General features: G+C 53.6%; 10 protein-coding genes across 10 annotated transcripts; 3 read left to right on the forward strand and 7 right to left on the reverse strand.

The window, feature by feature from the left end:
• Positions 1–1898: 1898 nt before the first annotated feature.
• On the forward strand, positions 1899–3767 carry GNI_055190 (hypothetical protein; the record flags this gene model as incomplete). The annotated part of the gene is made up of 1 exon (XM_011131611.1): positions 1899–3767. One exon carries the CDS (start codon positions 1899–1901, stop codon positions 3765–3767), a length of 1869 nt encoding a protein of 622 aa, XP_011129913.1.
• Positions 3768–4350: 583 nt separating this feature from the next.
• On the reverse strand, positions 4351–6867 carry GNI_055200 (putative pentatricopeptide repeat protein; the record flags this gene model as incomplete). The annotated part of the gene is made up of 1 exon (XM_011131612.1): positions 4351–6867. One exon carries the CDS (start codon positions 6865–6867, stop codon positions 4351–4353), a length of 2517 nt encoding a protein of 838 aa, XP_011129914.1.
• A 1352-nt stretch (positions 6868–8219) lies between these two features.
• GNI_055210 (putative transmembrane protein) lies at positions 8220–8510 on the reverse strand (the record flags this gene model as incomplete). Its single annotated transcript, XM_011131613.1, has 1 exon — positions 8220–8510. One exon carries the CDS (start codon positions 8508–8510, stop codon positions 8220–8222), a length of 291 nt encoding a protein of 96 aa, XP_011129915.1.
• Positions 8511–9023: 513 nt separating this feature from the next.
• On the reverse strand, positions 9024–14267 carry GNI_055220 (hypothetical protein; the record flags this gene model as incomplete). The annotated part of the gene is made up of 1 exon (XM_011131614.1): positions 9024–14267. The coding sequence occupies one exon, from the start codon at positions 14265–14267 to the stop codon at positions 9024–9026; it is 5244 nt and encodes a 1747-aa protein (XP_011129916.1).
• A 1783-nt stretch (positions 14268–16050) lies between these two features.
• GNI_055230 (protein phosphatase inhibitor 2) lies at positions 16051–16654 on the forward strand (the record flags this gene model as incomplete). The annotated part of the gene is made up of 2 exons (XM_011131615.1): positions 16051–16196; positions 16297–16654. 2 exons carry the CDS (start codon positions 16051–16053, stop codon positions 16652–16654), a joined length of 504 nt encoding a protein of 167 aa, XP_011129917.1.
• Positions 16655–17475: 821 nt separating this feature from the next.
• On the reverse strand, positions 17476–19169 carry GNI_055240 (hypothetical protein; the record flags this gene model as incomplete). Its single annotated transcript, XM_011131616.1, has 2 exons — positions 17476–18218; positions 18383–19169. The coding sequence occupies 2 exons, from the start codon at positions 19167–19169 to the stop codon at positions 17476–17478; spliced, it is 1530 nt and encodes a 509-aa protein (XP_011129918.1).
• Positions 19170–19852: 683 nt separating this feature from the next.
• On the reverse strand, positions 19853–20552 carry GNI_055250 (Gar1/naf1 RNA-binding region protein; the record flags this gene model as incomplete). The annotated part of the gene is made up of 2 exons (XM_011131617.1): positions 19853–20340; positions 20414–20552. The coding sequence occupies 2 exons, from the start codon at positions 20550–20552 to the stop codon at positions 19853–19855; spliced, it is 627 nt and encodes a 208-aa protein (XP_011129919.1).
• An 809-nt stretch (positions 20553–21361) lies between these two features.
• Positions 21362–22720, forward strand: GNI_055260 (major facilitator family transporter; the record flags this gene model as incomplete). Its single annotated transcript, XM_011131618.1, has 1 exon — positions 21362–22720. One exon carries the CDS (start codon positions 21362–21364, stop codon positions 22718–22720), a length of 1359 nt encoding a protein of 452 aa, XP_011129920.1.
• Positions 22721–23332: 612 nt separating this feature from the next.
• Positions 23333–24400, reverse strand: GNI_055270 (aldo/keto reductase; the record flags this gene model as incomplete). Its single annotated transcript, XM_011131619.1, has 1 exon — positions 23333–24400. One exon carries the CDS (start codon positions 24398–24400, stop codon positions 23333–23335), a length of 1068 nt encoding a protein of 355 aa, XP_011129921.1.
• A 345-nt stretch (positions 24401–24745) lies between these two features.
• On the reverse strand, positions 24746–25807 carry GNI_055280 (aldo/keto reductase; the record flags this gene model as incomplete). Its single annotated transcript, XM_011131620.1, has 1 exon — positions 24746–25807. The coding sequence occupies one exon, from the start codon at positions 25805–25807 to the stop codon at positions 24746–24748; it is 1062 nt and encodes a 353-aa protein (XP_011129922.1).
• Positions 25808–27517: the final 1710 nt, after the last annotated feature.

A 27517-nucleotide genomic window follows, 5' to 3' on the forward strand; every position in this document is an offset into this window, starting at 1 on the left:
TCATGGCAGGAGAGATATGCCTCACACGGCGGGAGAGATGTCTCACACAGGTGGAGGTATGCCTCAGATGAGGGGGGGTATGCATCGAATGACCAGAGATATGCCATGTGGACCACCCCCTACCGGAGATGGGCAAAACATGACTCGTGAGATGCGCGGGGGCATGGCACGCCCCATGCCTGATATGGATCAGCCGCAGTAGCAAGAAAGGTGTAGAGTAGAACAAATTTTTTGCCTCGTTGACAATGATGGTGTGCAGATGAGTTTGATACAAACTTACGGATGTTCGAAACACAGGCTGCGGTGAACTAGGTGGTCAAGACAGTCAAATTGCCGGACCAAATGGCTGCGTGGCTTGGGTGGTGCAAGGGAAGTGCTTCGAGAACTAAGGTCGGCTCTGAGGTGATTGAGTTTGAGGATAAGAACGACGAGTGAGTAGTACAGAAGTAGACGAAGGATGCTAGGTGCGCACGAGCGCGAACTGAAGGGCTCAGGTCGACCCAAGAAGAGAGGGAGAGCTCGGTAATGTACGAGGTGGCACTTGAGATGGATCGGAGAACGGCCGAATGATGGGGCGGCCAGAAGATCGGAAACACGTCCAGAATGTCAAGCCTGGAGACTTTGCTCACCGTTCCGCACAGACAATGGCAACTGACACGGAGACGAACCGCATCGGAGACGAACCGCATCGGAGACGAACCGCATCGGAGACGAACCGCATCTGAACTTTTATTAACGGCCTTCACCTGAATACCGTCAAGTTGACGGTGTGAGTGTTATCTTTTGATGGTGCCCCATAACGGCTTCCTGAGTGCCCCATCTTGTGGGGTGGCCGATCGAAATCTTGGGTGGCGATGTTAAGTCTGCTTCCCCCACGTTCGACGACATCTTCTTCAAAGAGTTTTAAGGAGTCCTTCCGACGATGGGAAGATTGTCTATTCCTGTCCAACGGACAAGAACCCTTGGGAAAAAAAGTCGTCGAACGTGAAGGTAGCAAATCTAGCACCGTTACACGGGCATGTTTGGTGAATCTCACCCGTCTTGGGCGTTGCAGAACCCAGTAGTGGCAGTCTCCTGTTGAATTGGTGGTCGAAGGCATTGTAGCAGGAATATTCCGGCGATGGTTTGTCCGGTTCCATCGTAGCGTACAAGTGCCCAGCGGGCTTCGCATAGTCAGGAACAACGACGATGTCGTACGCTTCTTGATTCAGCGGGGCAGCTCGTCGTGAGAAAGCCCCCCCCGAGGTAGGTAAGTATCTTCTCTCCCTCTTAAAAATTTCACACCTTGTTGTTTAGTGTGCGAGGCAGAGAGCTGCTGTTTTTCGGATGACTGGTCGACGAGCTAGTGGACCCGTCGTACAGTTCATTTCAGTAAACCGTGGAAGAAGCCGGTCATATGAGAGAGAGCGCTAGTATGATCAGACTTGTGGTCGCAAGGTAAGAAAACGGTGGCTCGTAACCATCCCGAAGTTACAAGAGGGCGTCCGGGCATGCCGCCGGTCCCGCGCAGCTCATATCTCAGGACTGTAGTGTCCTTGGCACTGTGCTACGACTCGAGTGAGACAATAGGGCGCTCCACAGGGTCGGCACCGGCATGAAGGGCATTGAATTTCCCGGGAGAAAGGGGGGGCTCTGGTGACCTTCTCTGACTTGACCATTTTTAAGGGGATCCAGAAGCTATCACCAAGAATGTTCAGACCCTATTAGGCCAAGAATGTTCCGAGCACTCCTTTGTGTAGAAAGCACACACGGTGGAAAGCACACACGAATAAATAGGTTGGCTGTATGGTGATAACAACACACAACTAAGCTTGTCATGGATATGCTTGCTGGCTGGCTGATTTCAGCTGGCGGGGTGTGATCGATCTCTGCAGCGGCGTAGTTTTTTCGTGGTAACAATGAATGTGGTGGGTGTGCTGTGGTCAGCGTTAGTTGTGGTTCTCCAGGTGGTAGCATTGGCTGAAGGTCAGTATCCTGCGGCGGTGGCCCCTGCGGTAATTCCCCCTGCGGTGGTGCCTTTGTCGGTGGAGAGTGTTATGATGGAGTCGGGCGGAACGGAGCCGGTGCTAGCGGACCCTGGAGTGGTATCGCGAGAGGCAGCAGACGTTACCATCGTGACTTCTGTTGGCCCGAGAGGGTTAATGTTTCACCCATTTTGGTTGAAGATGCTGAGCGTTCAGACTATTCCATTTCGAGCCGCAGTAGTTGTTATCACATCTGGTTTGCAAAGGGATCAGTTAGTGCTGGATACGAGAGTAAAAGGTTTGGTGTATGAGGCTCACCCGGCAGCTTTGAAGCTGAAACGGGGGAGAGATATCCGGCAAGAGAGCGATAGCGAAATGGAATCGGCGAAGAAGCTACTGAGTTTAATGTCCGGAATCAGCAGCCATGCCAACGGCCTCAATAGGCAGGCTCCCACACCCGGCTACTTCACCACCAGATCGGCAGAGTTTTGGGAAAGACTTGCCTACCTCGAATCAATCCACGTCCCTCGACAGATGCAGCGAATTCCCAATCTGCGATACTACTTCTCCACCGCTACCTCCTCCACCATTACCTCCCCCCATTCCAAAAGCACCCTTCTTGCAGCCAGTCTGGCCAATACCACCTTCGTTGACATCGTCGACGACGACAGCTTCATTCATCCACAACGAACCCAAGTGCTCCAAGAAGCACTCAAAGACTACCAAACGAGAGGCAAGGCCTCTGACAGGACCGATACCGCTGAGGGCAAGACGACTGACGGGAATGTGGACGCGGTGTATCACACATTTGTACCGCGCACTTTCCAGAGCGTTGAAGATTTGGAAACATTCAAAGTCTGGAGAGGGCACACCTACCAACTAAAAAGGGTTGACTCGCCCAGCCATAAGGGGCCTCGCATCCCGGTCAAGAAGCAAACTTCGTCTGGGAGCCAGCAACCAGCGGCCGGCACCCCGGTCCCCAGCATCCCGGTCCCCAGCACCCCGGTCCCCAGTACCCCGGTCCCCAGTACCCTGGTCTCCTACACGACAGCTCCCAGTACTGCGGCCGCCATCACGGCGGCCCCCATCACGACAGCTCCCATTACGGCAGCCCCCAGCACATCGTCCTCCAGCGGCGCCTTTTTGTTGCGTCCATTACCCACGACTGTCGCAGGACCGCCTCTTGGTGGTCGGCGATTGGGCGAAGAAGTGGATCGACAGTTGGGTGACGATATGGAGCGGGTAACACCTGCATGGGCATTTTGGGTAGCTAGTGACGGTTTGACGGACGTAGGGGAGTGTGACACAGAGGCGAAGGCGGTGCTAGACGACTTGTACTTGTGGGCGAACCCGGACAAGCGGTTGTCAGTGCCACGATCGAACAGGTGGAAACGGCAAGGTGTGTATGAACGTGTAGAGTGGTCCCGTCCACCACGGATTGCACGTGCCCCCAATGGTACAGAAGGAGTCAACTGGCGACTACGAGAACTCACTCGTGCAGGACGGATCAGCATGAAGTACGACATACCCATCGTCTGGCCCCGTCTTTTCACCCAACCTCCTGAAGAGGCACCCTTTGACGTACGATACCTCACCTGCCCTGAGTCGCATTGGAAACCAAAATGTATGGCTAAAGGAGCCGCCCTGATCCGCAGAGACATCCTCCTAGACCCAACGTTTCAACCTCCCCCAAGAGACCCAGATGTATACTTCTTCTGGAGGCTCCTCCGCAAATGTAGACGAGTCCATTGGATCGACCCCGTTCTCCAATACAACCTTGACCCTCCCTTCGACGAATACTAAACCCTCAAACTCAAATCTCAAGATCAAGCCTTGAGATCGGACCTGGAGATCGGACCTGGAGATCGGACCTGGAGATCAGATCACAGAATGAGATGACTAGAGAAAGACAGTGTGGGATATTTTTGTGTGCTGGAACTGCAATTGGGGCTGACCTAGTCGGGTCCGGCCCGAGATCTGACCTTGGCTTTGACCGCCACACGTGTGCGGCGGAATCGTGTCAGCTATAGAACAGGACATAGTTGGATGGGTTGTGCGGATGGGTTGTGCGGCTGGGTTACAAACAAGTCTGCACATGCAAGTGCTGCAGGGCAGGCAGGCAGACAGACAGCGCCATTCCGATGGTTGATCGGTTTACCAAGTTTACTTTCGGACCTCTGCATTACGTGAGGTCCAAAAGAAGGGTTTGAAGGCGAGGCGAAGAGTATACCCGTAATTGTACGTACAAATGTACGTACAAATGTGCGTACAAATGTACGTACAAATGTACGTACAAATGTACGTACGAATGTACGTGAGCGTGTGCGGGAGGCTTCTGAGCACGTGTTGAAGGACAAGTAGCGAGATAAAAATTCGACAATGAGATCTAGCGGTAATGTCGAGGCAGGTTGGTGAGTTGTGTGCGGAGGGCGTGTTCGACGTCGGGTTTGTAGAAGGAGAAGTCCCGTTTGCGTTGTAGTACTTCGAGCCAGGTTGAGAGTGTGCATCTGGAGAGTTGTGGTCGTTGCATGGAGGCGAGGTCTAGAGGGTTTTGGCATAGTTTATTTGGTAATCCGAATGCGAGCGCTAGGATTTCAGTACCTTCCCGAAACAGTTTGCCACGGTGTAATCCCGTGAGTGCGGTCTCATAGCTTTTAGCATCGGGTACTACACCTCTTCGACTGGCATCTCTTTCACGTGCTCTACGATTGGAGCCCCTGCGGCTGGTTAGAGTCTTAGTTGTGGAGTCATCATTATTTCGAAGTAGGAGTAATTTTGAGAACATGGGAGTTATGCAATCGAAGCGTTGATTATTGATACATGCGCTCATGACGCAGGTATATACATGTCCGTTAACATTGAAGCCATATTTCTCGGGGAATTCCTGAATCAGTTGGAATATTTTATCTACGCGTCCTAATTTGCCGAAGAGCTTGATAAAGATGGTGAGAGTAAAGTTACTGGGAGCCACTTGATCTGCCACCATAGCTTCCCAGACTTGTTCGCATAATGCATACTTCTTGTAACGAACGCAGCCATCCAATAAAGTGTTATAAAGAATGCCATCGGGTTGGACGCCTTTATCCTTAAGGGCATGCATTAGACGATAGGCACGCTCCACTTCGCCTCGGATGCAGTAGCCTTTAACCACGGTACTGAAAGTGACAAGATCAGGTTGTATATCACTGCCGATCATCTGTTCCAATATTTTTCCTGCCTCCTTCATTTCGCCAGCGCGTGCACAGGCATTCACAAGTGAGTTATAAGTGACAGTGTTAACCTGGATACCATTGCGAAGCATTTCTTCATATAGCAAGATGGCAGCATCATGACAGCACACGCGTGCGAAACCTTTAATCAATGTAGAATACATAATTGTATTCGCCTTTGTAATACCTTCTTGTTCCATAGCACGAAATGCTACAAGAGCACGACGTACTTCATTAGCTTGCACCAATGCATCAAATAAACATCCATAGGTCACTGACTCTGGCACATGCAAACTGTACACACGCATATGATTCCATAACCAACATACCGAATTCAAATCTGTAACACTCCCAAAACCTCGGATCAACGAACCATAACTACCCAAACTTGGAATGAACGGTACTCCACCACCACCCGTCACACCACAATCATCAACTTCAAATCCATACACCTCCTTCTGCAACTCACGACGACCTCGTAGTAAGCGGGTAAATAAACGAGGGTTCTCACAATCCAAAATCTGACTCGTACCCAAACACCCACGACCACCATAACCTGAAGCCCAATCCCGACCAACACCGCAATCAGGACCGAAGAAAAGACGTTTCAATTCCAAACACGGGCTACGACGACGATTCCCACACTCAGTCACTTTTTGCTGGACGCTGCATGACTCCCGACTACACCACTGTCGATTGCTATCGTGTCGATTGCTATCGTGCCGATTGCTATCGTGCCGATCGACATCGCCGTCGTGCCGATCGACATCGCCGTCGTGCTGCTTCAACATGCCTCTGGCTAATGGGTCGGGCTCCACCAAATTGGGACCCACCAAATTGGGGCCCACCAAATTGGGGCCCACCAAATTGGGGCCCACCAAATTGGGTTCCAACCGACGGGGGCTGCTGTTCACGGAACCGGACTGCCGACTGCTTGGGCGGTCCTCGAAGTCGTGGTTGTCGACCCCTCCATTCAGATCGTCGTCAGCCGGGGGCGCTGTGGAAGGGGTGGCATTGGTCGTATCCGCTTGTTTCCGGGCTTGCTCCAGGTGTGTGTCCTGATCCAGATTACGGTCTTGGGAAAGGTGAAGAGCATCCTCAAGGTGTCTACAAGTCAGGTCCATCAGATGGGTCTTGAGCAAGTCCATTGCCTGCAGGTCATGGTGGCGTAGCGCCAGCTCAACCAGGTAGTTGTAAATCCGCGGAGAGACTGAATACGGAACCTGTTCAGAATCGAACATTCGCAACACCTTTAAGGGGTTGTGCGCAATGCCATGCGCTCTCAAGTATCGGCTCAGCGATTGCTGAGCAGTTGGAGAGGCCGCCGCCGTACTTAGTGTCTCCATGGTAGGGCCTACGGGCGAGCTGCCTCCCACACTCGCACTTAGGTCGAAAGAAGGAAGCTCCTCACCACCGTCCAAGTCGGCCGGTGTTGTGGCAAGAATGGTCGAAAAGTCCACAGCGCTATTCTCGGGATCTACGGCGTCCGAAGAAAACACTGGCTCTGCCGATAACAGATCCGTCGGCACCAATATCCCAGGATCCACGGATACCTCATCTCTCGGCGTCTGCTCTCCTTGTGCTGGGTTCTCTGGTAACGACATCTGGTCTTCATTGTGCAGATCCGCGTGGTCAAAATTCGGACTCTCAAGACCCAGGCCGTTTCTCGAGGGTGAGGCAATTTGTTCTTCCATGCTGTAGGACAGGTCCACTTCATGAGTTGACTGTTTTTCGTCAAGTTCGAGAACCACTGTATTCCGACTAGTTTCCGCCGCTGTAATGCCTCCTTGATTCAAGTCAAGCTCGGAACACCGATGCCGAGTCCCTTTATCCGTGCTGAACACTCCCCCGAGGACTTTACCTGTAGTCGAGGTGACCGAATTACACTCGTCCTCGGCCGCCATGTGCATGAAGGGTGCGTGCACGTGCTTGACGACAACCGTGACTCTCGCCATTCACGATCGAAGCATGATTGCACCTCCTTCCTCAACCCGGCACTCCTCAACCCGGCACTTTTCAACCCGGCACTCCTCAACACGGCACTCCACATACCCCTCAGTCAATAACGTACCGCTCAGTTGTGCTTACCGCGACTATAACCACCACGGCGTTGGATCAACGTCCGTTACGACGACATCTTACTCAAGGAAACACTCACCGGCTAGAAACGGACAAATCATCAACAATAAATCACGGAGGTTTGGTACGTAGGGGCATCTACTTCTGTCTATTTACACATGGCTTGTGACTGGTGCTAAGAGTGCAACAACTCCATGTGATTACAAGCGAACACCATATCTCGAACATCCAGTCCAGACCTGTTGGTTGCGAGCAGGATGTGCCCGACCATCTGTGGGCGATACTTGACGCGACCGCAGATCTATGGCCGTGGAAGGTGCGTGCACGTTTGTTCTCGGCTTTAGCGACTCAATCATCGACCACGCGGCGGCGCCCTGATCCGGCCCATCAACAAATGATAACACGAATGCCCAATCACTCAGCGAACCTCTCTCTCGGTTACTCAACCAAGTCAAACACCAAAGACTACATCCCTGTGTGTTTTATCGATGCGTGTGCTATCTGTGTGGTAATGAGTTCTTTCACGTCTCTCTCTATCTATACTAAAAACGACCGGACCTTGACGACCGGACCTTGATCGAATCTTCTTCGCCAAACTGCTCCCCCCCGTCTGGTCGTCGGACCGATCGGATAGACTTTTCCAAACGAGACGGACACCCACACGAACGTGTGTGACTGTTAGAACAAATTATGTGTGCAAGAACCAGCTGGAATCAACATGGCGGCCATACGTGCTGTTCTTTCTGGCTGGGGACATTGTTAACGGAACACTGTTCGCTAGATACATGCTCGGTGAGACTTTCGATCCACGCACTTGTCGATTGCCTAAGCTGTCTGATTCTCAGAACCGTGATGGTCTCAGAACCGTGATGGTCTCAGAACCGTGATGGTCTGCGCGGCACTGCTTGGGGCGATACGGAGGATTGCAGGCTAGCGGCAATTCTTTCTCGACCATTTGAGGTGCATGCTAGCGCGGTCTGCGTCTGCGTCTGGAGGAGGAGTTCATGACGGCGATGCCTCCGATGCAGATGACGACGGCTGCGAAGCCGACGCTCAGCAGAGTAATGGGGTCAACGACGCCGTAGCCTCGCGTCAAATTATGGGCGCTGAAGGGGTTAAGTTCTTCGCTCAATTGCTGGAACTCCGCAGCCGTTGCGTAGGCGCGAGCCAACGAATTGTCGCCCCCACCGTGGTACCGACTGTGGTACCGACCGTGGTGACGACCGTGGCAGCAGCCCTGTTGGTCAGCAGCCACCATGGCCTGATACTCGAGCACCGCACGCGCACGCGGACAACTCTCGTAATGACCCGCCACCATCACCTCGGGTTCCGGCAAGGGTGCGGGCGGTGGTGCCGGGGGTGTCGGAGGGGCCGAGCAGCGCCCCAGTTGAGCCCTAACCACTTGCTCCTCTTGTGGAGTTAACACTCTCTCCATGGCTTTTCAATAAAATTTAGCCCGAATTTAACCGCAAAATTAGAAACAAGACTGGCGTCGACCGGTTCCGCGTAATTGGGTTATCTGCTCCGTGTCCCTTGCCCGGGGAACATCAGCCAGTCACCAGGGACGTCAGCTAGCCGTCTCAGATGTTAAAGAGTATACGGAGTCTTGCGACAATATCGCAACTTGGCCCGTTGGCTTCACGTTCACAAAATACGGCAACGACTGATGGCGAGAGCTGCAAGCACTTTTTTAATCCACATTCCATCCATACATACATATCCCACCCGTGAGTAGTATACCTAAGTGGTGGATCTAACCCAAGTGGTGGATCTAACCCAAGTGGTGACATCTTACTGGTTGCGTTATTTCTTGAATGAGTTGTTCGTGACTTTGGTAAAGTTGGATTGGAAACAAGTGTGTGGTGTCATAGGAGCGTATACGTTTGCGAAGCCATCCTGCGAGTCGATTGCGTCGGTCAACATCTGCATGGTTGGGGCAGTAGTGGTCGTCGGGGTCGAGGTCGATGGTGGTTTTTAGAGCTGATGCACGCGCGAGTGTGCGGATTGACTTGAGGGGCCATTCGGCCTCGAAGAGGTCCTTGACGTAGCCCGTGTGTAGGTCTACGAAGGACGCCTGGGGCAACATGTCCACGGAGGAGGTTTGGGGCGACATGTCTACGAAGGAGGTCTGGCGGGTGCGGAGAATGAGGGAAATCACGACGGAGGCCTTGCAGCAGCCCCAACGTTGCAATGTGGGGACGGGAGTGGGAGGCATGCGGTACAGTGACGGTATCCGAGCTGAGAAGAAAACGGTAGAGTGTCGGTTCCTCAGCAGCTTCCACAATGACGGTTTGTACGTGACCACCCACATCGCCTTGATCATGATCTCGCTGCATCGAGGATGACTCGCAATTTTCCCGATCAGGGTCGCCTTCAGTGCATTCTGACGCACGGAACGCGGAAGGCAAGCAAGGGAGTCGATATACTCGCAGGAAATTTGTAACCACTCCTTTGAGCTAAACTTAACTGTAGAAGTTCGGTCCCAACGGTCTTCGTATGGCCACTCCTTGGACACCAACCATTTCCTAGTCCTATCCAGCTCCCCTCCAAGTCTCGTAGTCCCGGAACGAACAGTTGTCTCACCGCGGGCAGGATCTCCGCCTGCATGCAAGTTGGTTATCGGACACTGCATCAAATTTGAAGCCGGATCAACTCTGTATCTGGGCGTCAAATACTCAACCTTCGTCGTGAGATTCTTCCGTTCCAATGTCTGGTCAACCTTGTAACAACCTTCGACAAATAAAGCATACGCAATGCGCACTGCAATCGGCCTATAACTGTCGAAAACACGTTTGGGCAATTCTGCACTCAAGTGCGATAATTGTGCTAAACATACACATGCCAGACGGTTCACTTCACGGACTCCACAAGGGATATTTCCTTCTCCTCGCAAAGTTACCCATACCCGACTCAAACCCGGTCGCCATGCCGCAGGGACTAGGTTATACGCAGCCGAGAGCTGGGCCAGCTGAACCGTCTCCTTGTCATCATATAATCCGGTGCAACTTGCAAGCCAGACTACCTCGGTTAGTGCACGCAATAGAAACACCAGTCCCCAATCGCCATCTCGCATGGCTCCGGCCGCCGCTTCATTGGCCGCCGCTTCACTGGCCGCCGCTTCATTGGCCGCCGCTTCATTGGCCGCCGCTTCATTGGCTATTTTAGTGTTGTCGCTGGTAGTTGATAAACCATCAAAGTGGCGGATGAGGAAGATTACAAGGTCGGTAAACTGTTGATTGTCGAATAACACGGCGCTGGGCAAGAGCGTCTTGGAGACATACCCCAGCTGGCCCTCTAGCGACATTTGCGGCCACCAAGCAGATTTGGCGATGTTCATCATGACGTTGGCGACTGCCATGTCGCGTAATCCGGCGTTTGAGCACACAGAAAACACTGCGGACAGAATCGTGCCTGACGAGATAGGCAGCCAAGCCTGTGGATCGCTGTAGGCATACCAGCCGGAGTCGTGTGCGTCACTCCGATCCGCCGTTAGCCCATCAGGTCGTAATGTCGTCAGCCGCGACCCGCGAGGGTCGTCCCAGCGTATCGCTAATTTGATAATCTGCTCAATGACCAGCCGCAGGTTCCCCGTCAGAGGGACAGCGTCCATGCGGCCCAGGAAGCTGAGAATGAGGAACAGTTCGTGAGCTTCCCGTCGCGTATTTAAGACCGATAACTGCGCCAAGACCGTCAGGCGCTGCATCAGGCATCCGATAACGTTGTAACTCGATACCGACTTTAGGTTGAGACCAGTCCCTTGGCCCCCGCTTTGCTCTGCACTGTTCAGGCTCTCTAACATGCTCGCAATAATCAGCAACGTCTGCGGATTCCGCAAGTCCCCGATATTCGGGCCCACAGCCGACTTGGTCGTAGCCGTCTTCCCGGGGGCCGTCGTAGCCGTCTTCCCGGGGGCCGTCGTAGCCGTCTTCCCGGGGGCCACCGCCGTTTCGGAAATGACCGACAACAGTGCCTTGCCCAATGGCGTCTTGTTCGATGCAGAGACCGCCAACCCCACCGTGTCGTACAACGCCTTCACGGGCCACCCGAAGTGGTTGAGTGGGTCAGAAAGTGAAGAAGCCGGCATTGACAACCAAGTGGGTATGCCCAACAGAATCGCCAGTCCTAACTCCGACACGAAACTTCCGTCGCCCCTGTTAACGGCCTTCACGGCGCTGTCCCGCACACGCATCAACGCCGAGGCTTCCCCCCGGTTGGCCGCCTCCCGTAGTTGGATGCAACCCAATAACCAGCGCCAACTCTCTACAGGCTCCAGATTTATAGAGGCCACGTCTACAGAGGCCACGTCTACAGATGCCACGTCTACAGAGGCCACGTCTACAGAGGCCACGTCTACAGAGGCCACGTCTACAGAGGCCACGTCTACAGAGGCCTGTTCAATTCCTCTGGACCCCGGTTCGACTCCTCTCGTCGCCAAGTCGGTTCGAGAATACGGACGTGAATTAGGTCGGGAGTCTGGACGTGAGTCAGGTCGCGAATTCGAAGGAGACGGGTCCAGTAGTTCTTGGGAGCGGCGCCAGAGGATTTGGGAGAGCACGGACTTGCGGGTCATGAGTGCGAAATAGGTCCTAGCCTCAGTGGGATTGACGATGGCGCACGAGCGGATCAGTGCCGCCAATAGGAAGTTTCTGGCGACGCGTTCAGGTGGCGCGGTTGCCGGGTTGCCCTCGGTGGCTTCGAGTACGCGCGCCCAGAGGTTGGGTACGCCGGTACGTTCCTGGAGGAGCGCGAGGCTGAGATAAACGTGTGTGCGGAGCCACACGAGGGTGTGCTCGGGCACACCCCGCTTCGGAAAGTGTGCGGCAGGACGCAGGTGTGCGAGCAGTGCATTCACGACATCCGGCTGCAACGCAGGAGCGGCCAGTGCCAGTCCTGCGAGTGCGTAAAGTAATAAGCAGTAAGACTGTTCGGACGTGGTCGGGTCCATCCTCTCTGCGACCACACCACCCGCGGCCCCGGTGGTTCCTCCGGTGGTCCCGTCGGGGGTGGAGGTGGTGGCTGCAGGTGCGGAGGAGCAAGTACGGTTGACAAGGAAGCGAAGGAGTGTCTGCTGTTCAGTGACCAGGGTGGAGAGGGAGCAGGAGGCGAGGTAGCGAGCGAAGAGGGGCAGAAGGAGGTGTTGCTGTGCCATAATGCCAGTAACCACACATACTTCCCAGGTCGCCGGCCGGTCGTCCAATGTGGGTACGTCCAGGGCCAGGTCCAGCGGCACGAGCTGGGGCAGCGCGTTGCCAAGCAGCGCTTTGAGACAAACAATAAATTTGTTGCGACGTGTATACAGCGCGGCTGCAGCGCTCTCCGGCGAGCCGAAACCGACCCCCGAAGAGCTGGAACCAGCGCCAGGAGCGGACTTGTTGAGATTCGAACCGCCGACACCTGGACCAGAACTTGAGGCGGGTGTCCAGTTGAGTACGTCGAGGAGGACTCGGATGTCCTCGGCGACAAAGCGGCCGCGTGGGTTGAGGTACTGTAGCAGGAGCGAAGTCATGGGGTGTCTGGTTGCCGTACTTGTGGGGCGGTCGACAGTGCGCAAACGGTGGCTTGAAAGGACGTCGAAAAAGACAAGATCCACCTGACGTGTGAAGACGGGTCGGTGCAAGGCAGCAGCAGGCAGTAGCCGTTGCATAAATAGTGGCGCAAACTCCGTCGGTTGTTCCCAAGCGCCCAGCACCTCGGGCAGAAAGGGCGTATGCAACGCCGCATTCGCCAACGTCAATGCGTGTGTGTGCGATCGCGCGACCAACGGCGAGACTCCAAACAAACCGCACAACTCCAACCGTGGCCTCACAAATGCATCCAATCGCGACCCCGACACGGACGGTGCAAGTGGAGCGAAACACGTAATGTAATAAGGCGTCAAACACTCGCAAAACTTCTCGGACACCAGAGCACTCAAAGCGTCCCCAGACTCCGGCCGGTTCTCCGAGGTCTGAGGACCAGCGCCCGGGTTTGGGGTTTGAAGACCAGCCCCTGACCCCGAAGTTGGGTCGGTATCGCAGTCGGCGGCGACTGCGGCGTCTGCTTCGGCCAGAATGACTTCGCTAACATAGTCGCGGATGATGGAGGCCAGCGACATGTACGCGTCCCAAGAGACGCTGCACCAGGTGGCTCCCTCCTGGCACTGGTCACAGCCGCAGGAGCGCGGCCTCTCCACCTCTAACAATTCCGCCACCCGCAATGGCCCCTGCAATAACCATCGACAACTCTCTTTGCCTACACAGCCCGTTGACACCAACGCCGCCAGCAGACGTAGAAAGGCAGCCAGAAACGTGTCTTTCTGGCTGTTACTAGCGATGCTCGGAATCGTACCACGGGACAACACGTTCGATTCCAACCACGTCCAAATTTTCAACCCGTCCGAGTCAACACAGTCCAATAAAAGAGTCATCAACGTAAACGGAGCCGTCTTCAACTTCGAGAACAATGCCTGTATAGGTAAACAACCACTCGCCATCAACTCCCGGATAGTTCGTCCCAACATATAATCCTTATCTGATATCGTGTGCACACACTTTTCTGGCAAGCCGAAGATCCAATCTCCGGCCGGAGTTTTCTTGTGGTCTTCTGTCAATTCTTTTGTACATTCTGTGCATAAAGTTCCCGATTCGCAGTTCACTTGGGTAGCTTTCATTAGACTACATTCCGCAAGTTTGAGCAATACCGGACCAGTCTCCTTGAGGTATCCGAGGTACCCGAGCAGTTCGACAGCCTCGCAGACCTCCAGGGTCGCCAACACGGCAGCGAAAGGCAGCAGAGTGAGCCGAAGCGTAGTGAGTTTCGGGAATTCAACAACACCGGGGGCGACGGCTGCATGGTTCACGCTACGGCATGCCTGAGTCAAAGACCGACAAAGCGCCCTCTGCAAGCGAGGCGGGGACGCCAACAACAGACCAAAAACTGCTTCCAAAAGAACTGGTTCGCTTAGCAAATCCGAGTCTGCATCGAACACCACAGTTTCTGGCCGCGTAGTCAAAATGGATAGTAAACAAAGCAACATGTAACACCTATCGTAGCTCGCCAGATGCCGAGGAAGACGCTCATGTACCGACACGCTCCCGAACTCGGTTGGGTCCGAGTCGGAGGATAGAGGGGCCAAGATAGGTCCGTTAATCCGAACGCGAGATTTCTCGGCAGAGCCAGTCATGGCCGAGCCACAGTCGGTGGTGTAGGTGATGCCAAGACTCGCTCCTCGTAGCTTCAGGCTCTCGATGTGTCCTAAGCACACTGCATAGAGGTTGTCGGGGTACATGTGGCGTGAGAGGTCTCGGGCAAACTCGACATCCGCCGTGGCACAAGAGCTCACTGAACATATAAGTGTCGCCAGTGGTAGTTGCCATAGCGGGGGGTCACCCCCGCTATTTGACGGCAGTTTCTCACACAAGCTGCGCGTGGCGACTTTGTGTTGCAGGGCCACCAATGGGTTCTTGAAGTCGATCAACTGGGTCATACAGCATAACAAAGTCGCCATTACCGACGGGGCCGATCTGGTCGGAACATCGGAACCTGGAGTCATGTCAACTGGAGTCATGTCAACTGGAGTCATGTCAACTGGAGTCATGTCAACTGGAGTCATGTCAACTGGAGTCATGTCAACTGGAGTCATGTCAACTGGAGTCATGTCAACTGGAGTCATGTCAACTGGAGTCATGCCGCCTGGGGACATAGAACCGGCAGAGCTGGATAGGGGGGATCTGGGTGAGTTCGTGACTTCAGCTAGATATACCAGATCGGAGGGCGTAACTGCAGCGTTCAATAAAAATGCTGGAGTAATGTAGTGTTTCAGCTGGCCAGGATCTTCACGGGCAAGGTAATCCACGACCGAAGAAAATACAGTTGAGAAATTGGCACTCCGACGACTACCAAGCACCAAGTCCGACAGCAACTTCCGGCCCACGCGCGTTCTTAAACTTTTCGCACACTCCACGGCATGGCTCAACAAAGCGTCATCGCTCAAAGACAGCTTCAAAGCGGACTCTGCTAATAACCTAGACGGGTCTGCCTCCTCTCCCGGGGCCTTCTCATTTATCTTGTCCGCCCCTACCCTGCCTGGGGTCTTGGTCCGACCAGGTCCTTCTCCGTTGCCTGCACGCTCCGGAGACACCTGTCTCAATTTTTCGCACATGAGTTCTATGAGGTCAGCCGCCATGGCCGCATAGAAGCCATGTTTCGCCGCCTCTCTAATAGCCAGAATCTGACAGTGCAGCTTGTGAGTGCTAATTTTCCGGTTTATGAGAAGCTCCAATAGCGATGACAAATATACGCGAACTCGACCTTCCGGGTAATATCCAACCCCAGATAAGTCCTCAGCCACTAATCAAGAACGTTGTCGTTACATCAAGCTGCGCAGAAGCGAGGGCGTGACGCTGCATGGTACCTGCGTGGAAGCGAGGGGGGGAGGTTCTAGGGGGAGGTGTAGTACGGGGAGGCCAGGGGTGTGTAGTACGGGGAGGCCAGGGGTGTGTAGTACGGGGAGGCCAGGGGTGTGTAGTACCGGGAGGCCAGGAGTGTGTAGTACGGGGAGGCCAGGGGTGTGTAGTACCGGGAGGCCAGGAGTGTGTAGTACGGGGAGGCCAGGAGTGTGTAGTACGGGATTTGAAAAGCAGGTCTTGAAGTTGGTTTCGTTCATGGGGGGTTAGAGATTCGTCTCGGATGGCATTTCGCAAAAGGTAACTCCACGTGGGGCTCAGGTCTGTGGCATGGCCACCAGTTTCGTTCCAAGCCAGGAGCTCAAGAGATTTGGCTGCGGCAATCCGATTCTTCAACCCCTCCATTTTTTATCCATGCAGACCGACGACACCTCCCGACGTACCTCCCAAGACAACCAACGTAGAACTGCGACCAAGGGAGGACTCAAAAAGGGGGATAGTACCAAAAAGAAGTCCTTCCGATGGGACGAAGAATCCATCGCCCTTCAAGACCTCGAAAGGTAACGAACTGCCCTTCTTTCCGGTGTGAACAAAACCCGTTGGCTGCCCCTGCCCGGTAGGCGGCCGCCCTGCCTCTACAAAACAAGGTTCCATTTGTAGAGGAACTCGAATGAAGATAGACGAGCCTAAAACACCTTATACCGGCATGGCCCCCGATCCGGTGGAGTTACTCGAGCCCTTCTCGTTGGACGGCCCACCACCAGTAAATAACCCCGAACAGCCATCGCCGGTCGCTCAAGCCGCGGATGCTCAAGCCGCGGGCCCTCAAGCCCTTGTGAGCGCGGAATTTTCTGGAGAGCAACAGTCGCTGGATTTCCGAAATGCTCTAACCGAGGCCATGGAGCAAGCGCAGAAAGACGAAAGTGAAGGCCGTAGCTACTGGGATGACTCCACGTCTGAAGCTCACAAAAAGGCATTCGAGGAAAAAAGAAAGCAGCACTATCGCATGTTCCGCTGACCTATCGAATGTTCCGCTGACCTATCGAATGTTCTGATGACCTACCGAATGACCTACCGCATGACTTATGTTGAGGTAACCTGTCAAGGTAATTTGTGAAGGGAACCTGTCAAGGTAAGCCATCAAGACCTTGCCTTTAATACTGGAAGGTGAAGTAACTGTGGTCGTGAAGTAACTGTGGTCAATCTGTAGACCGGCAGGAGTATTGCCCTACGCGACGACCGGCGGGAGTATCGACAGTGACAGCGACTACCGGCAGTGACAGTAACCTCCGGCAGGGAATACACAAGTATCGGAGAGCACCGCAACCAGTACCGCACAAAGGACTGAAGTTAGGCTTGTGGGGGCGCAAGCACAAGCCACTCTCCTACGGATTTTATGGGGTGTGCCCCTCTAGAAGCGGACCCTTTTGTCGAACGCCTTGGAAAGCGACGATGTGGATGACGGAGGGGGACGCTTCATCGACCCACTACCGTCGCTGCCATTACTGAGGCTGCACACAAGAAATATTCATAACAACGCAACAGGCACACACGCATGCACGCACGCATATTCATAACAACGTACAATTACATTATACACACCACGTGTGCCAGCGAACGTACGTGGGCAGTGCGGGATGGGCGCGTGGGCACAGTTTCGGGAGGGGTGAAACAGTCTCCGATCGGTACTGACGGAGGAGACCACCTATGGGGTTGCTTGTTTGGGTGGTGGACGCTCAGTACGCTCAGCGTCTGAGTAGTCGAGTCAGTACATGGCTAGGTCGACGTCATCGCGTTGGGACAGATAGGGGGCACCTGTGTGGGAGATGGTGTGCTCTCTTACTCAGATCGAGCGCCTTTGAGGGGTAGCGAGAAGGGTTTGGGGGCCGCACCAAGAAGCGAACCTTGCAGTCTCATGCTGGCACCGAGGCCTGGACCTGTGGCGGTTAGAGAGATTTTGGGTTTAATGGTAGTCTTGTGAGCTCCGAATGCTCCGGGTCCGCTGAGGCCCGATCCGCTGACCTGGGAGCCGCTACCGCCCGGGGCGAGAGACAGGGAAAGGGGCGTCCTGCCCACACCCAGAGGACTAATGCCCATTGGAGTACCCATTCCGGGGAGAGGGCCGCTGACCAAGCCCGTTGGAGTAGAGCCAAGCCCCATAGAGCCAAACGTGCCAGTCAAGGACTGACCAGTCAAGGACTGACCAGTCAACGACTGACCAGTCAAGGACTGACCAGTAAGAGGTTGGCCAGAAAACGACGTGCCGCTCAGAGACGGCGCCCCGTGCAGTGAGGAAGCGCCCAACGCGCTCTCAAAAGCTCCGGCACGACTGGCACTGGCCAAGGCGCTGGAGGCGCTCAACGCGGCCGAAGCCATGGAGTGTCTTGAACCACTACGTCCAAAGGACACGGCGGCCTGACTCTTGGTTGCTTGTGGACCCGACCCGGCACCAGCGGCCATCGCCATAGGCACGGCTCCAGCGCCGGCCCCCGGTGTCTGTGCAGGCATGAACCAGGGAATGGCCCGCGACACGTCTGAAGATTCACCGTCCACGCCACCCACCGCCGAACTCGACGTGTTATCTATCGAAAGGTACACGTTTTGTGGTGTCTGGCCAGACCGCACGTGTGTGTTGCGGACCATACTAATTTGTGTATTGGGTCGCACACCCGTGTATTGGGTCGCACACCCGTGTATTGGATCGCACACCCGTGTAGTGGATCGCACACCCACGTATGTGTATTACCTTTACTGGGTTGCGGGTTTGGAGGCTTCGCCTCTTGCGCACATGGTTCGTTGGCCGGTTCGGCCGGCGGCTGATATCTTTCGGAGGTGAATGAAGGCACTTCCATGTTTTTCACCCTGGCAAGGTACGTACGGAGTCCGTCTAAAGACTTGTGTGCTCTGGCAAGTCGGTCTTCGGCCAACTGTCGTGCTTGCTCGGAGTTGCACGTAGTCAGCTTAGACTGGCAGACGCTGCATAAGGGGTGGTCGTCCTCCAGCGCTTTGGGTCCGCAGGCTGCGTCCAGCAAGCTCACGTTCACTTGGCACTGAGGGCAGACCAGAGTATTCTGCTGCGTGGCGGTGTCCACTTCGCTCTGGAGAGCCTCCAAAAGCGACTTCAAGCGCCACTCTATCGCCACACACACGTGCGGATGCAAACGCCATAAATACACCGTCCGACTGCCCCGCTCAGCCTCTATCACCCTCTCCAGCAGCAACTGCTGCTCCAACTTGGCCAACTGCTGCAGCAACAAGTTCTCCCGCCACCGCAATACCTCCTTCAACTCCGCTTCGCTGAATGCACGCTGCTCCTTCGCAAAGAAGTCTAACAACACAATGCCTGCGTCGTCGTAAAATAGCCGACCCACCAATGCTATAAACCCGCAAAATACCTTGGGCTGATAGGGAATCAGCGATGCTCCACCATTCCCTGACGACGACGAGGAAGCCGCACCACCATTCCCTCCTCCACCGCCGGATGGCATGCCGGCCGAAGGGGCCGAATTCATACCCCCACCAGTCGACGACATCTCGGCATGAATTTTTAGTAATTAGGCAACTCCCATGGATAAACATAAAAGCCTCAAAGACCAACGACCCAAGAGGTTGAGCATGCATCCGCACTGGCATCAATTGTGGGTGCTAGAACAGCACCGCTAGAAAGACCGTCCTTGATGCAAGAACCAAGGCTCTCATAAAACACGCGCACACACGTGTGCGCGCGCATTATGAAATATTTGCTCGTACTTGCCGCCCACGCAGGAGTCATTCAGGCCCGTCTCCAGGCGCTGCCACCGAGCCAACTGATTGTCCAACCTCGTCCGCGTGCCATTGACGCCACGAGCGGGGAATCGGACGATGTATCTTTGCCGGCAGCTTCCCTCCGATCCGCGAAGGAAATTGGGCGCACGCCAGAAGTTGAAGGCTCGTTTCCGGAAAGTGAAGCTGCTGGAGAGGAAGGGGTTGATTCCCCCAAACAGATGCTGCCCAAACCGGACATAGATCTAAAGGCCACCAATTTTCGCAGGGGGGACACGTCCTTGAAAACACGTATGATCAGAAACGGAATTGGCACCCGCTGGCGTAGCTGATTTCATTCATCATCGCCAAACAGCGCAAACTCTTGCCGGCGTGGACTTGAGGACCAGATCCCTGAGGTTCTGGAGTGGTGTTGGTCTTATGCTTTTTCATGTTTGTGTGAAAGAGGAAAAAGTCAGTGCCTGTTGGAACCACCTCGTGGAGGTCCACTCCGGAAGCTGCCACCCCGGGAGCTGCCCCCGAAGCTGCCGCGTGAGCCTCCGAAGTTTCCTCGTCCACTGCTGAAGCTACCTTTTTTTGGGCCCCCCCGACCTCGGGCACCGCCGCCGCGTCCTCCTCTGGAAGGGCCACCACCACGGGCACCACCTCGGCCAGCTGGCTTGGCTCCCGGTTCGGCAGGGAGGAATCGTTCTAGAGGAAGAATTTGTGTTGGGTCGATATAGAGCACGGTTCCAGCAGGAATGGAATCGGCTTTGACGCCTGGGGCCATTTGAACGCTAACAAGCATCTTTGTTAACGGTCCAAGAATCTCATCTACTTTGCCAACTTCGGTTTTGGATGCAAGGAAGACTCGGCCGTTGAAGTACGGCACTTGTGATTTATCCAACTCGCTGAATTCAACAACCAGCTGATCCTCGCAAGGGTGCAAAACCTTTCCAGCAGCTAAAAAGGATGCGTCTTGCGCGGGCCACTACGGGGGGCTACCGGGGTGCGATGAGATGGTGACAGGACTTACGTATAACTCTGGCGGGAGGTCCCATCGGCTGGTTGCGGTTGGCTCCGCCTCGACCACTTCCACCGAATCCTCCTCGGCTGTTGCCGGCGCCCCCACGACCCCCTCGGAATCCGCCTCCTCGTGAGCCGCCGCGGAACATAATTTAAAAATCACTTGTGGTCAATACGTACCTCAAGACCGTGGCCGACAGCTTCCTTCTTTGGAGAACGATCGGAGGGGGTGGGGGTGGTGGAGGATGCTCCGGGCGGTTTGGACACTTTTTCGGGGTGCACATCTGCGGCTTCGTTGCCGATAACCGCTTCGATGAGGGACTCGATGTTCGACTTGACTCCCAGGCGGCGGGCAGGCCAGGCTGGGGCCGCCTGGGTCCCGTGTAACAAGACGATTGACGCAAACCACCACAAGTACATGGGGCTGCACCCCGCTTCGGACTTGACTCGGAAACCCACTTGGCGTGCGTTCTGGTGCGTTGCTAGACTAGTACTACGTACAAGTGACGTACTAGCGAGCGAGAGCCACGTACTTGTGAGCGGGTCCAGCGTGCTTCGGCAGTGGCTGCTGTGCTGGACACGAGGGCCATTTGTCAAACGGGGTTCGCAAGGGTTTCAGTGGGATAGTGTTTACGCCAGTGCCCGAGGGCTGGTGCTGACTGCGGATGGACCCCAGGGGGTTGTAGCACACTGGGGAGTTATGGATAGGCCGCGGGCCTCCTGAATTCACGCACGGTTAGTAAGTTTGCCCACAACCCTTTGGGTACTGGTCAAAACCTTAGTTCGTGTGTGCGGGCTGGCGTGTGTGTGCGCTGGCGTGTGTCGCTTTGTTTCGTGTGTCAACTTGGGTGTGTGCGCGCTATCTTAAGCCCAGAGTTGGTCGTTAGGTCTCGTGGCTTGGTGTTGGCTAAGTTTGTATTTTAATACGCTCTGATTTATTTTTTTGCTTTCTCCGAAGATGAAGAAGAATGACGCATTTGTTCAAATTCTAATTGTCGGTTTTATCTCGTTCTGTTGCCCAGGCATATTTAACGCCATGCAAGGTCTCGGTGGAGCTGGCGGCAAGAACCCAGATGCAGGTAATGCGGCCAATACGGCGCTGTATGCTACGTTTGCTGTGTGCGGATATTTTGGAGGCCCAGTGTTCAACGCGTTGGGAAACCGTTGGTGTATGTGCCTAGGAGGTCTGTGTTACGCAATTTACTCTGTGTGTATGTATATTGTTGGTAACGTTGACAACACGGCTTGGGTTGCTCCGTTGGGTGGTGCTATCCTTGGCGCAGGTGCCGGGATTTTCTGGACTGCACAAGGAGGCATGATGCTTGCCTACTCTACACCTGATAATAAGGGCTGGTACATTTCCGTGTTCTGGATTATCTTCAACCTTGGTGGTGTGGCTGGTGGTTTGATAGCATTTGGTATTAACTTCCATGAGGAGTCCGGTCAAGCTAACCCAGCTCTCTACTTTACGTTCATAGGTTTGATGTGTGTGGGTGCTTTAAGTTCATTGATTTTACTTGCCAACCCTCGGAAGGTTATCAAGGAGGATGGCAGTGCTGTGGAAGTAACTCCTGCTGGCTCTGCTATTGAAGACATCAAGGGTGCTTTACTGGTGGCTACGAACCTGGACATGCTTCTGCTGTTTTGCACGTTCCTTTCATCCAATTGGTTCTATACTTATCAGCTTAACTACCTTAATGCTTTCTTGTTCAACATCCGCACTCGTGGACTGAACAGCACTCTGTACTGGGCGATTCAGATGGCTGGAGCTTACGTGGTGGGCAAGATCCTGGACAGTGTCAAACACCGAGCTAAGACGAATGCGCGCAACTCGTACTTCCTAGTGCAGTTCGCAATGATCGCTTTCTGGGCCGGTTCAATTGCCATTCAATACGGCTTCGAAGGCGGGTATGACAAGGACCGAGTCATTACAGAGTCTGTTGACATGTCCCAGTCTAAGAGAGCCACCGGCATCATCATCCTGTTTATTATTTCCGGTTTTGCTGACTCCGTTCTACAAGCATTCTCCTACTGGATGATCGGCGGCGTGGCTCGCGGTGATACCACCCTCACTGCCCGATACACTGGCTATTATAAAGGCCTTCAGTCCGCCGGCGCTGCCGTGGCCTGGGGTCTTGACCTTAAGGTCAATTACCGCATCCAAATGTGGATCGCCATTGGCATTTGGGCACTGGCCGCACTTACCTGCTACCCTGCCGTCAACCGCGTTGCGGACGCCGAGCACGCACCAAAGGTTGAAGCTGCAGATCTTGAGGCTGCAGTGGAGGACGTGCCACGAAGCGGAATATCCGCTTAATAAGGTCATTCGCTTGAGGACTCTCGACTTCAATTCATAATGGACTTAACAAATCGTGGACGACTTAACAACTCGTGGAGGACTTAAAAAGTCATGGAGGACTTTGTGTCCAAAAAACTTGTTGTCCATATAGTCGAAGCCCTCCAATAGTTAGCTCGGTATCTCATCACGAACCCTACGATGCCGCCACGAATTGATGTTATGCGTCCACTACAACCGGCCGATAATACAACCAACACTCAAGTCGAACACGGCATGCCAACAATGAAGGAAGGACCAACATAGTCCTCGTTGTCATACTCGTCGTTGTCATACTAACATAGTCTCCATTTTTGTGACTATTTTTTTACTATTTTTAACTCTAGAGTTAATGACCTGACCATCCTCATATGACCATCCTCATATGACCATCCTCGTATGACCACCCTCATATGACCACCAATACATCCTCGGTGGGGTACATGCTCTCGGCCAGGGTATATTTTCTTGGACGGGGTATATCCCCTCGGGTCTGGTTCATCTGAGAGGACTTATTCAATCAAACTCATTCTCTCATTTTGCCTAATTTTAGCCCGAAATTTTCCCAAAAAAAAGAAGTCTGAAATTGAAGACTCACAAGAAGCACATGCGTTCGAGTTCTGTGTTGTACCTGAGTCCTTTGATCGTGTGTGTATCCAGCAATTTGTGAATATTATCGATGTCCTCGTCGGTGAGTGGAAGGATCGTCTTGAAATTGCGTTCGACCTTATCGATGGTGGACCCGGATGGTATCGGTATGATGGAAGGCTCTCCATTGGTGGAATTTAAAGCTGACATTTTAACGATATAGCCAAGAGCCAAGTGTTCCAGGTCAGCCTCATGGTGTTCTTGTGCGTACTTTTGTAGTGCTTCCAGGCATTTCGCGTTGTGGTAGAAATTGTCCGGCATGTACCTGTCAAGTTTCCTAAGTTTACGTGGATCCGTTTCCGGTATACTATCTAGGAATCGTTTGGGGTCTTGGACGCACTGTTTTGTAAGGAGTCCCCGCCCCAGTGGGGAGTAAGCAATGATAGGAATGGCGAGTCGCTTGCATGTATCCAGCACTCCATTGTGCCTAATGTCCTGTACCATTAACGAAAATTCTACTTCCGCAACTGAAATGGGAGCCACTGATGCCGCGGCTTCGATGGTTTTGGCGGCTGTCTCCGAGATCGAAATGCCATCTATATCTCCGTTCTTAACGTGCTCGTAGATGTAACCAATAGACTCAGTGTAGGGAACGCGAACATCAACTCGAGCCATTTGGTACAACAGCAATGGACGACAGTCCTTGGGGTACTTGTCACGCACATCGTTCAAGTGACTTACTACGTTAGCAATACTGGTATCAATGCTCACCTTCGACCCGTCGGGAATGAAGGTCTTCGAGTCCAACGCTCCCTTGACACTCAAAACAAGTCTCTTTCCATGACCACCCTCAGCTATCTTCAAGTATTCCTCCAAAAACTGTCTAAGCAACTTGAGATTGGCGTTGGCTGCCCCGTAGAACTCGCCACCATTGAAGAAATTGGTGTAGTGCGATGCCACATGTATCAGCGTCTTAACCGATTCAGAAATAGGCGGGGGTGACGGCCAAGCCGTCATAGACATTGTTCCAAACCCCAACTGGGACGTCAACTTCACAGGCAGAATCTCAGGCATTAAATTTTCGAAAAGGAAGAAAGCTATTATTCGATGCTGGGAGAGCTGATCACTATGACACCCTCGAAACTATTTATAACCCAGCAGTCTTTTCTCATAACATCTTATGAAAAAATACGTCTTACAAAGAAAGCTTCCATTTGTATTTGAGGTTTATGATCTTGTACGTATCCCTGAACATTGTCCTCGTCGGTGAGAACGTGGCAATACCGCTGTCAATGTTTGCCATCAGGAGTAATGGTCTTCAACGCTACCTTGACGAGACTTGTATTTCCAAAAACTGTACTTCAGATTCGCAATGTCATGCCTCGAGGCAACGACGACGTTGCCTCGCGGCATGACAAGTTATTGAAAACAGAAAGCTTCCATTTGGGCATTGTATCTGAGGCCTATGATCTTGTACGTATCTAGCAATTCGTGAATATTGTTGATGTCCTCATCGGTGAGAGGTGGGGTCGCTTTAAAGTTCCGGTCAATCTTGTCAATGGTGGATCCCGATGGTATAGGGATGATCGTTGGCTCCCCATTAGCAGAATTTTGTGCTGAAATCTTGACTATGTAGGCAACGGCTAACTGTTCGAGGTCAGCTTTGTAGTGCTTTTGTGCGTATTCTTGAAGTGCTTGCAGGCATTTCGCATTGTGGGCGAAATTTTCGGGAAGGAACTTTTCGAGTTTATGAGCCTTGCGCATGTCTCCTTCTGGGATTGCGTCCAAGAACCTTTGGGGGTCCTCGACGCAGTATTTGGTAAGTAGTCCACGGCCGAGTGGCGAGTAGGCGACGATGGGAATGCCTAGTCGTTTGCAGGTATCGAGCACACCATTGTGTCGAATGTCCTGAGCGACCAATGAAAATTCCACCTCTACGGCCGAAATGGGGGCTACTGATGCTGCCGCCTCTATAGTTTTGGCGCCTGTTTCCGAAAGTGAAATGCCGTCTATATCTCCGTTCTTAACGTGCTCGTAGATGTAGCCAATAGACTCAGTGTAGGGAACACGAGGATCTACTCTCGCCATTTCGAATAGGAGTTGCGGCCGTTGGTCCTTGGGGTATTTGTCACGAACATCGTTCAAATGACTTACTATGTTGGCGATACTTCGGTCAATACCCGCCTTCGATCCGTCGGGCCCTTGTGCCGCGAAGTCCACAGCTCCCTTGATACTCAAAATCAAGGGTCCTCTCTTCACAGGGTTCCGCAAACAGTCTTCCAAAAACTGTCGCAGCAGCTTGAGATTGAGATTATCTACGCCGTAGAACTCACCGCCGTTAAAAAAATTCGTATACTTCGAAGCCACATGACTCAGCGTCTTCACTGACTCCGACAAGCACGGAGGTTCAGGCCGCCACGTCATGGACATGGTTCCAAACCCCAACGGTGCTGTCAACTTCACAGGCAAGATTCCAGTCATTGTAACTTGTTCCCTAAAATCTTCAAATCCCTGACGTTCTGTCTCAGTATCATGCAGTGGTTCAAATGCCAACTGAAAATGCCTGTACACCGCCAGTTTTTACTGTAACCGCAAGCAAGCTCGTAACCGCAATCTGGTCAAGAAATAATTCCCACCAAAAAAGTTCCAGACACTGACTGCTGCATGCAGTGCGAAGGTTGTGTTAACTACCTTTATGGGAAGGGACGGTCCATGCGGCACGTTACCTTTGGGTGGAAGGCTTCTCGGAAGCTTGTGCCGTTGTCCACCAGTACTACCGGCGGGGGCCCGAACGGGACTACCCGGTACCGGTGGAAGATCCTGAAAGTCTGCATCGCGTCCAACGCTGGGACAATCTTGGTCATACATGATCGAGTGATTCGTGAGCCATGCCGGCGGCTTTCCGAATGTCATTGCCGCACCTTGCCGGTGGATGGGTGAATCTTCAGTCTCGCGCAGCTCTCGCACGGTTCCGCAAACACTCTTCCAAAAATTGTCGGAGCAGCTTGAGATTAAGACTATCTACGCCGTAGAACTCACCGTTAAAAAAATTCGAAGCTATATGACTCAGCGTTTTCACTGACTCCGACAAGCACGGCGGCTCCGGCCGCCACGTCACGGACATGGTTCCGAATTCGGTCGTGATCTTGTTCTCCATAATCGTGATCTTGTTCTCCCCAGATACGCCGTGTCTCGCTGCAGTTCTACACGGCGACGGGCCAGCTGCTGTGGTTGCAGGCTGGTGTGGCCGCCAAAGTTGTTCCCACAAAAAAGTTCCCGATGCGTAGCTATCAGAGTGTAGTCAGCAGCGCTCCGTAGAATACGGCAAGAAGGAGCGAATAAGTATGCAGCGAATAGAGTTGTATGTGGGGGTGGACATCGGACGAGGTGCAGGGTAGTGGTTGGTCAAATCCGTTGTTGCAGGCTGCTTCACATGTTTGTCCGACTTGAGTCATGCACCACGTGCAGCCGGTAATGGCATTGCAGTCGCTGCAGGAGTTAGCGCCTACGCAGTCTTCCGAGAGAGGAGCGGGCCACCGGGCGCCCCAGGAGGAGCCGAAGCTTTGGACCTCAGTGCCCCGCACGGCTTGGTGCCAAACGAAGATGAAGTTGAAGCCACGCGAAACGGCAGGGTCATCGATACAGCCTCTCAGCGTCGTGAGAATAAGCCGTACTTGACTATCTACGTCGTACTGATCCAGATGCGGGTCATCCAGACCCAGCTGCGCTGTCAGCGGTACCAAGTACCCGTATTTGAGCAACTCCAACTCCCAATCCTGGAAATACTCCTGGAATATTCGCCATCCTCGTCGCGGTATATACGCCGAATTAGACAATATTCCACGCACCTCCCGAGCCCCGTAAATCTCCTGCTCCATGCCTATCGGTCCTAACCCACGGAACCGAGACGTGAATCCCGACACCACGGGTGCTTCCGTCAAACCACAATACTCGTTCGCAACCGACTCCACAATCGGGTCCTGTTCCTCGCCCGGCTTCTTCCACTCTGGCCCCTTCTCACCCGCAGAGTCCGGACCCACCACGTACAAATACACCTCCTTAAACGCCACATCCGTATTCCTAAACAATTAATACGTTTATTTGCAACTGGTGTGTGCAACTGGTGTGTGTAACTTATGTGTGTGTGTGTCCTGTGTGTATATGTTCGACCGGATATGATCGAGACTGGGA

The sequence above is a fragment of the Gregarina niphandrodes genome (genome assembly GCF_000223845.1).
Source record: "Gregarina niphandrodes unplaced genomic scaffold scaffold00008, whole genome shotgun sequence".
Classification (NCBI taxonomy): domain Eukaryota; phylum Apicomplexa; class Conoidasida; order Eugregarinorida; family Gregarinidae; genus Gregarina; species Gregarina niphandrodes.